Raw genomic sequence first — 12,007 nt, 5'->3', positions numbered from 1 at the left:
AAGAAAAACGATCGAGATTCGATCAATTTTGAAGAATTAATTTGTTTCTTGAAATTCAATTTTCAGGACCATAAAAGTGTGAAGGACAAAATTCATATGAGTCACCCTGTAAAAGGTCTCCCTTTGGTCGACTAATAAGAAACTTATTATAGGGGTTTCACACTACACCATTTTTCCAAAATAGCATTAAAAATTTGCAACAGCTTCAACGCAGTTGCGAATTCGCAATAGCTCAGCTGTTGCAATTCGCAACTGTTGAGAAAACCACATGTGTTGTCTGTTTGTGTGCCAGGTAACACCAGAACTTCCCCTGTGCGACCTGGTTGTGTGCCTGGTAACACCTAAATTTTACACGTGTATATAGGTGTGTAAATCTCCGCCTTAGATACAGATTTTAGAATAAAATCTAAACCATTAAATTAAACCATAACCCATATACACTTACCTCGCTTCATCTTCCCTCTTCACTTCACACTTCTTCTTTCTCTAGCCGACTTCTGTTTTCCAGTCCAAAAAACTCTGAAGTTCTCATTCCCTCTCAGTCTAAAAACTCGATTAACAAGTCAATCTTTAGACAAAATCTCGATTCATTTTAAGTGAAGAAGATTTCTCGATTAAATCAAGCAAAACATTTCGTTTTAGGTTAAGAAGATTACAGTGTTCGCTTAATCTAGGGTTCTTAGAAAAATTTCTTTGTTTTGTGAGGTTTTTGCTATAATGTAGAGACTTTACCTATGGGTTTTATTTAATTTTTGTTTTGCTTCTTAGATATGGGTTTTAGAGTTTTCTGATGATGATGACTTGATGTTCTCCCTTAACAAAAAAAACTCAGGTTAGGGTTTCTTCAAATCAAGATCTTTTTCTGTTCATTTGTATTAAGGTTTCTGATTATTTATTTTTTTAGTTTGAATTTTGGTTTGTATTTTAATTTTAGCTATGTCTCCACCATCTAAAGGTAATTTTATTAGACTTTAGGGTTTCTGTTAGATTGGTAGTTCGAATTTTGATTTGTTTGTCAGGGGTTTCAGTACCCATCCCTCAATTTCTTCACTCTCTGTATTAGTAATTGACTAATGAATGTCCATGATGATCTATTGGTGTGTAGGTATGAAGGAACAGGATGATTTAGCTCATAGAAAAGTGTATGTTGCTCAAAAGGGGCTTGTCAAGTATCTTCAGTGGTTACAGGTATGAGGGTGAATGGCTGCAGAACAATATGATTCAGTAAGCAACTGATTTGTCTACAAGTTTCTCCTTCTTACATGTTTCTTCTATTTTTTATTGGTAGTGTTTTGTTAGATTCGTTTTTGGAGCATAGATCTGATTTAGTAGTGGTTTATTAGATACAACAATATATGTACATAGTTCATTATTCATTATAATTTGATTTATGATTAGGCAGTCTGAACTGAAAGCATGTGTAGCTTACTGATTCATGATTTCATTAACAGTCTTAATTGTTCATCGTATAAATATGGTTTATGTCTCTTTAATAATTATACAAGATGGTAGGGTTTAGTCTGATGGAAATAAGTTTAAAAGTTCTGATGTTACCTCCTTGTGTGTGAATGAAGTATCAATCTTCTTTTTTTTTGCATATGTATCCATGAATCTATTTCACTGTTACAATAGTATAGGAATTTAGTTACATCTGTTTTGATGGTAGTTTACCAAATATGTATGCTGTCAAGAGCTATCACTAATGTGATTTTGGCTTTACAAATGCCAAGCGTTTAATTGGTAGGAGCTTCTGTGACACCACTGTCCAAGGTGGTATCAACAACTAGCCATTCAATGTTCTATCCCCCATGATTGAGGTCTCATACAAGGGAGAAGAGAAGCATTTCTCCGCTGAGGAAATCTCATCCATGGACTTGATTAAGATGCGTGAGATTGCTGAGGCATACCTTGGTTCTATAGTTAAGAACTTTGTTGTTACAATCCCTGCATACTTCAACGAATCTCAGCGTTAAGCTACAAAGGATGCTAGGTCGTTGCTGGTCTTAATGTTATGGGTATCATCAATGAGCCTACGGCTGCTGCCATTGCCTGGTACTAGTCCTTTTTAACTTTTCATGTTTATTACTGACTAATACTAGTTTCTTTATATTATGGACTTTGCAAAATGAATTGAGAATTCAGACTAATTCAAACTAATACTAGTTTGTTTATATGTATGGACTTTGCAAAACAAATTGAGGATTCAGAAGAAGATTACCAGTTCACTAAGCAAAGATATCAGGTAATGATGGAGGATTTGATACTAACTGTAACATTAGTTATATGTAATGCTTGCTCTTTCTCAATGAGTGGATATTTATTACATGGGTATGGTTGATTTTTATTATATTCTTTTTGTTGTTATATAAATAATAGTATAATTTAATTACTGAACTTATTATAATAAACAGGTTGATGCTCTTCAGTGATATCTTTCCAACTGAGATACAGGTTCGTCTTTGCCACTTTTTCATCTGGTTGATAAAATGATTCTATTCCACTAAGTATGAGAATAAGTAACCTTCTTACTCTATTTGGTATGTTGTTTCAGAAGATGGATTATGATTTTCTTATTTTGATGGAGTTGATAGTGGTGCCATTGTGCCATCTGAGATTGTACACTCAATTGACATTCATCCTTCGCGAAAGCATGCCTGCGGTAAGATGCCTTCTCCAATTCTCACTTCTCTTAGTCCTGTAATTTCATGCCTTCTCCCCTCTAGCTTCCTGATCTTTTCTTTTTTATTAAAATGTTGACATTTAGCTTCCTGCTCACTTAATCCTGTGATAGGTTTTGAACTTTGGAATAACATTATCCGTTTCACCAGTTGCACTAATTTTCTCAAACATTCTATTTGGTTCAGGCACAAATACTGAAGAAAATGTCTATGAGAATCATGTCACTCAGGTATTTGTTTGTGCCTGTTAATTTTGTTTTTGACCTACTTTCATCACTTGAGCAAGTTCACGTAAGTAGCACAATGTGCATTACTAATTCGTCACTTATGATTTTCAGGCGCTCAATAGGATATATAATCCAAGATAATTGGCTCTATGGTGTTGAACACAATCATGATTCACAATTAAATATGGTATATCCATATTTTCCAAGACTGCCCCATGTTCAGATTACTAAGATTGTTAGGTGCCCTTTTTCAACACATTTTGTAAGCTGTCATTGGATGTAATAGGTTACCAATTTATCCAGAATGTCAGGGATATATCAAAGTCACAAGTATAATGATTTTTGCAATATATATATTCTTTCGTATGTATCTGGAGTTTGATATTTCTTCTCTAACTTAGGTTTATAAATGCAGTCACCTGATCACGAAATTCTAATATTCTTTTACAGCATGAGTTATGCATGTCTTAATAAGTTATGTTTTGTATGCTTTCAGTGTTTCTGACTGAATATTAGATTATTAGGGTGATTCTGATATGTTCTCAGTATTGTGGCCTGAATTTTGACCTGAAAATGTTGCAGGGGACCCTTGACTAGGTCAATGAAAGATTGACTTGACCTTTTCTTATCCTACTAGTTAATTTAGCCAGTCCACCTAATTGATTTTACCACATTATATATGTTGCTTTCAATTTCATGAGCCTCTGCACCTATGTCCCATCACCACATGGTATCTTTCGTTATGTCCTTTACTTGTCAGACAACATTTTGAAATAATGTTGTGCAAGTTATCTAGCAAGGCTCTTAATATTTGAAACGATTTCAAAACTTATATATCTTCTTGCTTAATATCATACAGTATTATATATGTTTTCTGTTGATAGTGTTTGAGGTCTTTGCATTCTTGATAGTGCCTTCTTGGGCTATGCAATTGGTGCTAATTTAGAATTCCTAATTTTTTTGTTCTCTTTTGAGGTCTTTGCATTCTTGGTAGTGCCTTCTTGGACTTACTGTTAGTGTTAAAATTGTTGTTGATTGTAGGAAGTTGAAAGAATGGCTTTGACTTCATCCAAAAAAAAAAATGATATTTGTTTGTTTGTTTTTAGTTTGTGTTTTTTGTTTCATTTAGCATAGATCATCTTGTGACTCCAGATTCAACCATGGCTTCATGTCCCAATTAGCTGACAACTATTTTGGCTGAGGAATATTGTTTTGCTTTGATCTATTTAGTCAGATTAAATTAGAAACCTTGGTGCCTCTTGTGATTCTACTTCCTTTCCATTTATGCGAGTTGATGAGTTCCTTTCTGTGTCCATTTGGTGAGTTCCCTTTCTGTGTCCATTAGAATTTATGATGTTGGCAGGATGCTTTCCATTTGAGAGTCAGGGTACATCCTTACTATGTATGTCTTGAGTATCATCAATCTCTTGTTCAGTCTTATCATCTCTTTATATACAAGTGATACGTTACGAGCTTCCTAGCACTTAAGAGATCTTTTTCATAGGTCTGGTAGAACAGGTTGTGCTGGAAAGATGGTGAAATTCATACCCCCCCTGCTGACAGGTATGTGTTATACTGAAATTCTATTCATACGCAGTACTGGAAACATAAAATTAGAACCTATATACCAGTTATAACACATCAGGAAAAACCGAAAACAAAAATGCTACGACCTATGTAATATGATTCTAAAGTAGTAGTTAGTGTATGCCTTAGAGGTTCTAATTTTCCTCTATGCTAGCTTATATCATCTCTGGAATTTGAACTCATATGTGAACTCATAACTGAACTTGAGAAATATACTGAAATTTTCTATCTTTTGATTGTTCATATCATTGTTCAAAAACTTAAGAAATGTCTTCTAAAACTGAACTTTATTGAGTATTGATTTATGTTATTGGCATGAATATATTGTTCAACAAATGGAAGACATTGTTGTTCAGTGTGGCACTCAATGTGTCTCTCATTGGTATTCTGCCTGGATTTGGTCTGAGTTTAGAAACTGAACTTCATTGGGTATATTGATTGTATGTTATTGGCATGAATAAATTGTTCAAATGGAAGACTTTGTTGTTTAGTGCGCACTCAATGTGTTTCTCAGTAGTGTTGGGTCTGGATTTGGCCTGAATTTGGCATAGGGAAATCTTGACTAAGTCAACGACTAGTTGATTTGACCTTCTTTTATGTTGCAAAAAGTTAGCAACGGCGATGAACTGTTGCTAAATTTAGAACCAGAATATTAAAACCGGTTCCGTCTAAGTTTTGCCGTTCTAAGTTTTTTTGGTTCTAAATTTTCCATTTCGCAACAGCTTCATCCAGAAGTTGCTAAACCTTTTCGCAACAGCCGTTGCAGAGCCGAAAAAACACCTGGGATGAACCAAAAACTGTTGCGAAAAAAATTTCACAACGGCCTAAGAGTTATTGCAAAAAATATGCAACACCACGTTTCGCAACGGCTTTTCCGTTGCAAGTCCCTTTTGCAATTGCTGACAGCTGTTGCTATTCCGGAAAATGGTGTAGTGTCACTAATAGGACAAAAACGGGTCATCCACTAGTAATTTCAATAAACCCTTATCTAAAATATTGTCATAATGGCTAAACAATCTTCATGTAGTTAGTGCCAGTAATCTAAGTAGCTAATAATCATATTACTAAGCTTTTTGTATCATAGTGATAAAAAATCAGATTAAGTGTAGTATTGTGGTGAGAAAAAGTTGGAAAAAAAAAAAATTTTGGAGATTTTTTTCTAACTAAAATCCTAGGCTTCAAATCACCCAACCAATGTCTTTTTTATTTCTCCAAATTTATAAAAGTACATAAAAATTTTAAAAAAAATCACTATTCAGAACGATTTATGGTTAAGTTTTTCCTTCATAGCATTCTGTAAGACAAATTTATAGTTAAGTGATGATGAACTCTTAACCGTAACTAAGTAAAATTGGGTAAACTCAATTGTAAACCAGTTACGGTTGGGTTTTTTGGTTATACGGTTGTGTTTGGTCTTGAACGAACCCAAATGTAATTGGGTAAAACCCAACTGTAAATCAGTCACGACTAGGTTTGTTTTGGTCGAAGCCAACCATAATAAGTTAGCTGGGTTTTTTTACCGAACCTAATTATAAAACGATTATTGCTTGGTTTTTTATGGTAGAACCCAACTGTAAAATAGTTATATATGGTTGGGTTCATTTGAGGAAAACCAAATCGTAATTGGTTCTGAAACCTAATTTTTTCTATTGTTTCGATCAATCTAACAATTTCAAACGTAATTTGAAGGAGAAGGAGGAGAAGGAGGAGCAAGAAGAAAAAGAAGAAGGAGAAGGAGGAGGAGGAGCAAGAAGAAGAAGGAGGAGGAGAAGAAGAGGAGGTAAGAAGAAGAATCAACAATAATAAGATTTTGATTTTAGTTTGTAAGTTTTTATTTTAGTTGATTGGTATTTTAGACGTTTGGCATTGAATCAACGATAATAAAAATACCCTCTATCCAAATGAAGCCCCTTTATTAGATCGTAAAGCCCCTATGATAGGTTTCCTCCGTAAAGTCTCCGTCTCAAAAACAATCTCTAACGTCCTCGGGTCAACGACATCTTTACTGGGAAAAAAACCTATGACAAAAAATATTTGGTCAAAAAAACCAGTATAGCGGCTCTCTAAAATCGGAAATGCTAGCTTGACCGAGCTTTTATCCCGACCAAAAATCCGGCCTCTAATAGGTGGATGGGTCCCACTTTACCCATTGATGATTTCAATGCTAGGAAGGCAGTAGGAGCCGTCCATTCCCCTCTCGGAATAAAAATCGGGAAAAAAGCTCTTTGAGTGTATCACTTCCCCTCTGAAATTGAAAGGGAAAAAACAATCAGCATTACACGTAATCTAACATTTGTTCCGAAAAAGGAAACTTCTGGTTTCAAACGGTTTTGGCTTCCACTTCAATGGTTTAAAATAGGGAAATCATTCATTCATTAACTCAGTTCCATTTGCATTATTATTCCTTCGAACAATCTTCTCAAATTCGTCTTCTTGTCGCTATTTTTTTCTTTTTTGATTACCCGCTCCTTTTTTTTATTTCCTTGTTCTACTCTGATATGGATTTCATCTATTCTGCCTATAAAACAACAACAGCACCAACCCATCATCATAACTATTTCATCTATTGAGAGATGTCATATCAAGAAATAATGGAGAATGCGGTAGGATTGATGACGGTTTTTGCTGTATCAGGAAGTGTGGCTCTTGTTGCTCTACAAGCTCATAAGCGTCTTCTCTCTGATTTCATGAAAAGAGTTGAATTACAACTAGGAACTAATCCTAATGCTGGTAAGTTTATATCCAACATTTTTTATTTATTTATTTATTTTTTTGTTTTCTTTAGAATGTGAAAATAGACTCTTGAAGTTCTTTCGTTTTCTTAATTAACAGGAGTTGAAAGGATGGCTAACGCTTGCTCACACTCTCCAATCCAATCGAAAACTCATAGCATTCTAAAAATGGCCGAGGGTTCGAAAGTTCAACAAAAGAAGAAAGTCCGTTTTGCAGATGATGCAATCGAGCCGTCATCAAATAATAAAGAATATCGACTGCAACGTTCATGGCCAATAATGCCAAATGCTAAACCCTGCCTGATGTAGAACTGGAAAATAAAACACCAGAGAAATGGACGTGTTCAGGAAGTATTGTACAGTCTAGGATACTAGAAGGAAATACTGGTTCAACTTGTCTAATGCTCCTTGTGGAACAGACTCTTTTACATTTGTATCCATGTTAGGTAATATGAAATGTTATTTGGAATTTGAATTACACATCAACTGTCAATATCTTTTTCAACTTGTTCAAAAGTTCTACCAATGAAACCGGAGATAATTCCAGTGATATTATTTTGTTGTGCATAATTTCTTTGGCCTTGATTTCCACATCGATTACTTGCCCACCAAGAGGTTGATGAAGCATTATCCGTGTGTTTGGCATCGCAAAACGTTTCCCTTTGCTGCTGCCATTGAGAATGATTGCAGCTGTTGATGCAGCAATTCCAAGTTCAACAATGAAAACGTCTGACGACCAAGAATGGCCATTGTAGCACTGAAGATTCCTAGTACAATCATGGTCATTACAATAACGGAATCAGAAAACAAAAAAGTGGACAAGAAAAATCAATTGGGAGGAGAAGTCTCAGGTTCAACAGGCATGTATCTTTCACTTATATGTCAAATGCAAACAAGTGTCAACCAACAACCTGATTTTGAGTAAAGTACAGGACTAATTTAAATACAAGTTTGATGCCCAAAATTATGCTTTGCTGTGAGCTGTTTGTCTAGCATTAACTACAGTCTGCCGACACCAAATACTTAGTGTGTAAACGACACTTTCTAATTGTGACCTCAACTTTGTTTTTATTTCAGAAGCTTCAAAATCATTCACTTCGCAAGACCTTCCAATGTGGTCAATTTCTGGGAAACCATTCAAGAGAATGACCCCAGGAAAGTCACTCATGACTCAGAATTATGTCCTAAGGGGTCAAGAATAGTAACCACTCTAAATAATGACATGGAAATGTCATTGCAAGATACCCCTACAATGGGTACGGTATGATCCAGAAAACGAGATTATATATGATCTGAACATCATATGGTTTTATAACCGCAATGTATAAGATGAGACTATTAGTTATTAGCTTGATCATTAAAACGGAGTACCGTAGGGGTGGAAGCAAGAGCTTAGGATTATGTTAATTCTACAAGTGCGCGGGGCCATACTAAGAAAATAATTAAACCATTCAAACCTAGGAGTCTAAATCTACCTCTCAAGTTTCAACCATTTAGTGTCCTTAGTAGCTTCCAAACGCAGAGATGATTGTGTTATCTAGGGCCTCGTTGAGCTAAAAGGGGAGATTCACCAGGAGAATGCACCTAAAAACAGACTGCTGACCATTCACTTAGTTCTGTCGGTGTATTTTGTAGTATATCTCTACTGAAATTATTTGATGTAAATCTTCAATCTCCAAATATTAATGTAAAAGTTTCCAAGTTACCAAATGTCTGTCCTTGTGACTTAAATAAGTTAAATGGTACAAAACGTTTTCGCTACACATAAAGATTAACTCTCCAAAATGACGTATCATGTAAGCACTTTATAGAACCTATATACTAAACAATCAACAGGTCATATACCTATTACAAAAGGAGAAGAAAGATATTTATATAACTCCAACCAAACCAGAGAATACAAGCTAGTGCAATTGCCTAGGAACTCAAGTCTACGTCTCTGTCTCTCTCCTTCATCCTTATTACTGGTTTCAACATGACGATTAGCAAAAAGAAAATGTAATACAGCAGATTTCATGCACAAATTCCTACAACAATATAGTAGAAGTTGTGCAACTTATATTCATTCAGGTCACGAAATCCTAACCATCCAGGACTACTTCCATCCTGATCACCTGATGCACAATGACTTGTCTGTGAACCGAGAAAACTAACATAACTTGCACATGCTAAACTAAGAAAATATGAAGAAAAACCAAAGTTGTCATACTTGGTGGAAACCCAACACCTGTAAACACTTGCGTCACACCTGATAATGCACATTGCGGTGTAAGCCAGGAGAACACCGTTGGTGTAATCAATGGTATAACACCCATTCACACCTGGGAGTCTAAATCTACCCCTACTGAAATCACTAGCTTGAAAATGTGAACAGAAACTGACATGATAGAAAGCAAAAAAAGAAGGTTTTAGCACACCCTTTACCCAGCACCCATGGTAATGGCAAACTAAATTACGAAACCAAATACTAGTACTATGTAGCAACACATTAAATTGTTCATTTATGTTACTGCAAATCACAAACATGTATATTAGAGTTTTCACTCATTCAAGTCCTCCATCTCCATGGTACATCATTTACACAGCAATGACCAATTTTGATTCAAATCCAATTTCTCCACCAATTACTACCAAGTTTTTTTACAAATTCTCTAGATGAATGAAACCAAAGTGACAAAAGATATACCTTAAAGACCCACCAGGGATCTTGAGGATCCAGCAATAGCAATTGACTGATAATGGCATCGGCAACGAAATCATCAATTTGATTACCCAAAATCACAGTTCTTTCTCTCAATGACAAACCCATCGGGTCTGCTTCTATCTGGAGTTTGAGACATAGTAATTGAAGATGAAAAAATTGGACTGTAGGAAGTCTAGTACTTGAGGACCCCTAGCTACGGGATAAAAAAAAGGTCATGAAATAGTAATTGGGAGTTATCCCTTATCCCCAATTTTTTAAAATAGCTAAACTACCCCAAATCATTAGTGGTAATTAAGTTAATTAATTGTTAATTAGTTTAATTAGATTAAAATCAGATTTAGGGATAAAATTTTGATAAAAGAAAAATTGTGTTTTTGTGTTGTGGAGAGGAAGAAGTTGAGTTTTTGGGGGATTCCAGTAGAGGAATCATATTGCTCAAAATGAAGGAACCAATCCTCAAAATGAAGAACCCGAAGCTCAAAACAATCAGGTAAACTTCCTATACTCTTCAAATTGTATGAATGATTCCCCAAGTGGTCGATTCATGTACACTATGCAGCTACTCAGAGTGAGGGTCGTCAAGACGAAAGGGTAATAAACGAACGACTCTAAGGAGTCGTCAATTACTTGACACAATCTTTGACGACTCAAACCTGCAACTTTTGCAGGTTATGAAAAATCGTCAACCAAGTGTAATATAATTGACGACTCCAGCTAGTTAGGTCATATAGAGTCGTTAACATAATATGTTTAGAACCCAACGACTCTAAAAAATTTTACTCTTTGAAGATGTTACTCTTAGGGTCGTTAATTAGGCATTCATATATGCTGACAACCCTAGCGAGCCATTTCATAGATCAAGGGTCGGCAAGCAAAATTTATAAAACCAAACGACCCTTCAACATCGTTAACGACTTTACATGACGACTCTCCAACATAGTTAACGACTACAACCATTTGACATGACGACCCTTCCTATTTTTTGAACAGGGAACAAATTTTGTATCATATAGAGTCGTTAGAGATTTAGAAATCCCTAGACGACACTATTCTAGGGCAAAAAACCAGGTTTAGGGTCGTTATCTACTACACCATAATGGTTAACGATTTTTTATCAATTCAACATGCATATCAAAACTCGTTAAGCAATAAAAAATCGTGGTTAACGACCCTGGAACTGTAACTGCAATTTTGCAGTTGAAAACCTAATTTTTTTTAGTTCACTTAAGATGATGAATCGGTGAGAATTTTTTTTCTCAGAAGTCGTTAATGGAAGGGGAAACAGTGGGAGAGAGGGAGCGGAGGAGAAGAAGAATGGGAGAAGAAGAAGTTATTAGAGAAGGGTAAAATAGTTATTTCACCATCATTTCGGAAGCCTCATATATCTTTTGGTGTGGGTATAAAATGTGTCCTGGCCCCCAATTAGTTTACATGGCCCCCAACTCAACCTTGTTTATAAAGTACCCCCGTCTTTTGGCCTCGTTTTTTTCTTACCTCTGTTTTTTAAAAAAATTCTAAAGTGCCCCCACTGTTTAGTTTTCCATTCTTGTTAGTCAACACTAGTTTACTTTTTTAAAAGTTTACTTATTTACCCTTTATTTGTTAGTACGTTGACCTTCTACATCATTCTTCCAATTTATCGAGCTCGGTTCAGGATCGTGTCATCATTTTCAGGTTTGTTTCATCATTGCCTGAAAGGGTTCATCATTCCCAAGTGTTTTGGGGATTTTGATTGGTGGAGAATCAATCTTCTACAACATTTTTCAGGTTAGTCGAGCCCGGTTCAGCAGGGTCGTTACACCACTTTCAGGTTCGTCGAGCCTGGTTCAGGATCGTTATACCCGTTTTCAGGATCGTCAAATCATTTATCCTCCCTACCAAGGAGATATGTTCAGGGGTAAATAGGACTTTCTATAAGTGAGATAACTGCCACCTAGCATTTAACTAGATGGAAACTGTTACATGGAAGAGAAAAAACGGTCAAAAAAAGGGTACTTTATAAAATTTGTAAAAAAACGGGGGTACTTTAGAAGTTTCACTTTTCAAACAGGGGTACTTTATAAAATATCCCCAAAAGTT

General features: G+C 35.5%; 3 protein-coding genes across 5 annotated transcripts; 2 read left to right on the top strand and 1 right to left on the bottom strand.

The window, feature by feature from the left end:
- Positions 1-483: 483 nt before the first annotated feature.
- Positions 484-3,271, top strand: LOC113325451. 2 transcript variants are annotated; one of them, XM_026573659.1, is made up of 8 exons: positions 484-832; positions 1,106-1,224; positions 1,731-2,052; positions 2,164-2,242; positions 2,412-2,451; positions 2,552-2,659; positions 2,865-2,908; positions 3,017-3,271. In XM_026573659.1, the coding sequence occupies exons 3-8, from the start codon at positions 2,007-2,009 to the stop codon at positions 3,186-3,188; spliced, it is 489 nt and encodes a 162-aa protein (XP_026429444.1). In that variant the 5' UTR covers positions 484-832; positions 1,106-1,224; positions 1,731-2,006; the 3' UTR covers positions 3,189-3,271. The 2 variants fall into 2 exon arrangements, 1 of the variants encoding a protein (XP_026429444.1); XR_003348038.1 differs by having other exon boundaries at positions 1,106-2,052; positions 2,208-2,242.
- Positions 3,272-7,083: 3,812 nt separating this feature from the next.
- On the top strand, positions 7,084-7,533 carry LOC113324067. Its single transcript, XM_026572409.1, has 2 exons — positions 7,084-7,222; positions 7,325-7,533. Exons 1-2 carry the CDS (start codon positions 7,084-7,086, stop codon positions 7,531-7,533), a joined length of 348 nt encoding a protein of 115 aa, XP_026428194.1.
- A 60-nt stretch (positions 7,534-7,593) lies between these two features.
- LOC113321267 (ATP-dependent Clp protease proteolytic subunit 4, chloroplastic-like) lies at positions 7,594-10,044 on the bottom strand. Of its 2 annotated transcripts, none has more exons than XM_026569169.1 (2): positions 9,911-10,044; positions 7,594-7,991 (listed from the first exon to the last, which is right to left on the bottom strand). In XM_026569169.1, exons 1-2 carry the CDS (start codon positions 9,982-9,984, stop codon positions 7,700-7,702), a joined length of 366 nt encoding a protein of 121 aa, XP_026424954.1. In that variant the 5' UTR covers positions 9,985-10,044; the 3' UTR covers positions 7,594-7,699. The 2 variants fall into 2 exon arrangements, with proteins under 2 accessions (XP_026424954.1, XP_026424953.1); XM_026569168.1 differs by having other exon boundaries at positions 7,594-7,981.
- Between the last annotated feature and the right edge of the window lie 1,963 nt (positions 10,045-12,007).

The sequence above is a fragment of the Papaver somniferum genome, chromosome 11 (genome assembly GCF_003573695.1).
Source record: "Papaver somniferum cultivar HN1 chromosome 11, ASM357369v1, whole genome shotgun sequence".
NCBI classification, from domain to species: domain Eukaryota; kingdom Viridiplantae; phylum Streptophyta; class Magnoliopsida; order Ranunculales; family Papaveraceae; genus Papaver; species Papaver somniferum.
The sequence above is the reverse complement of the archived record's forward strand: the minus strand, read 5'-3'. Positions and strand labels throughout refer to the sequence as shown.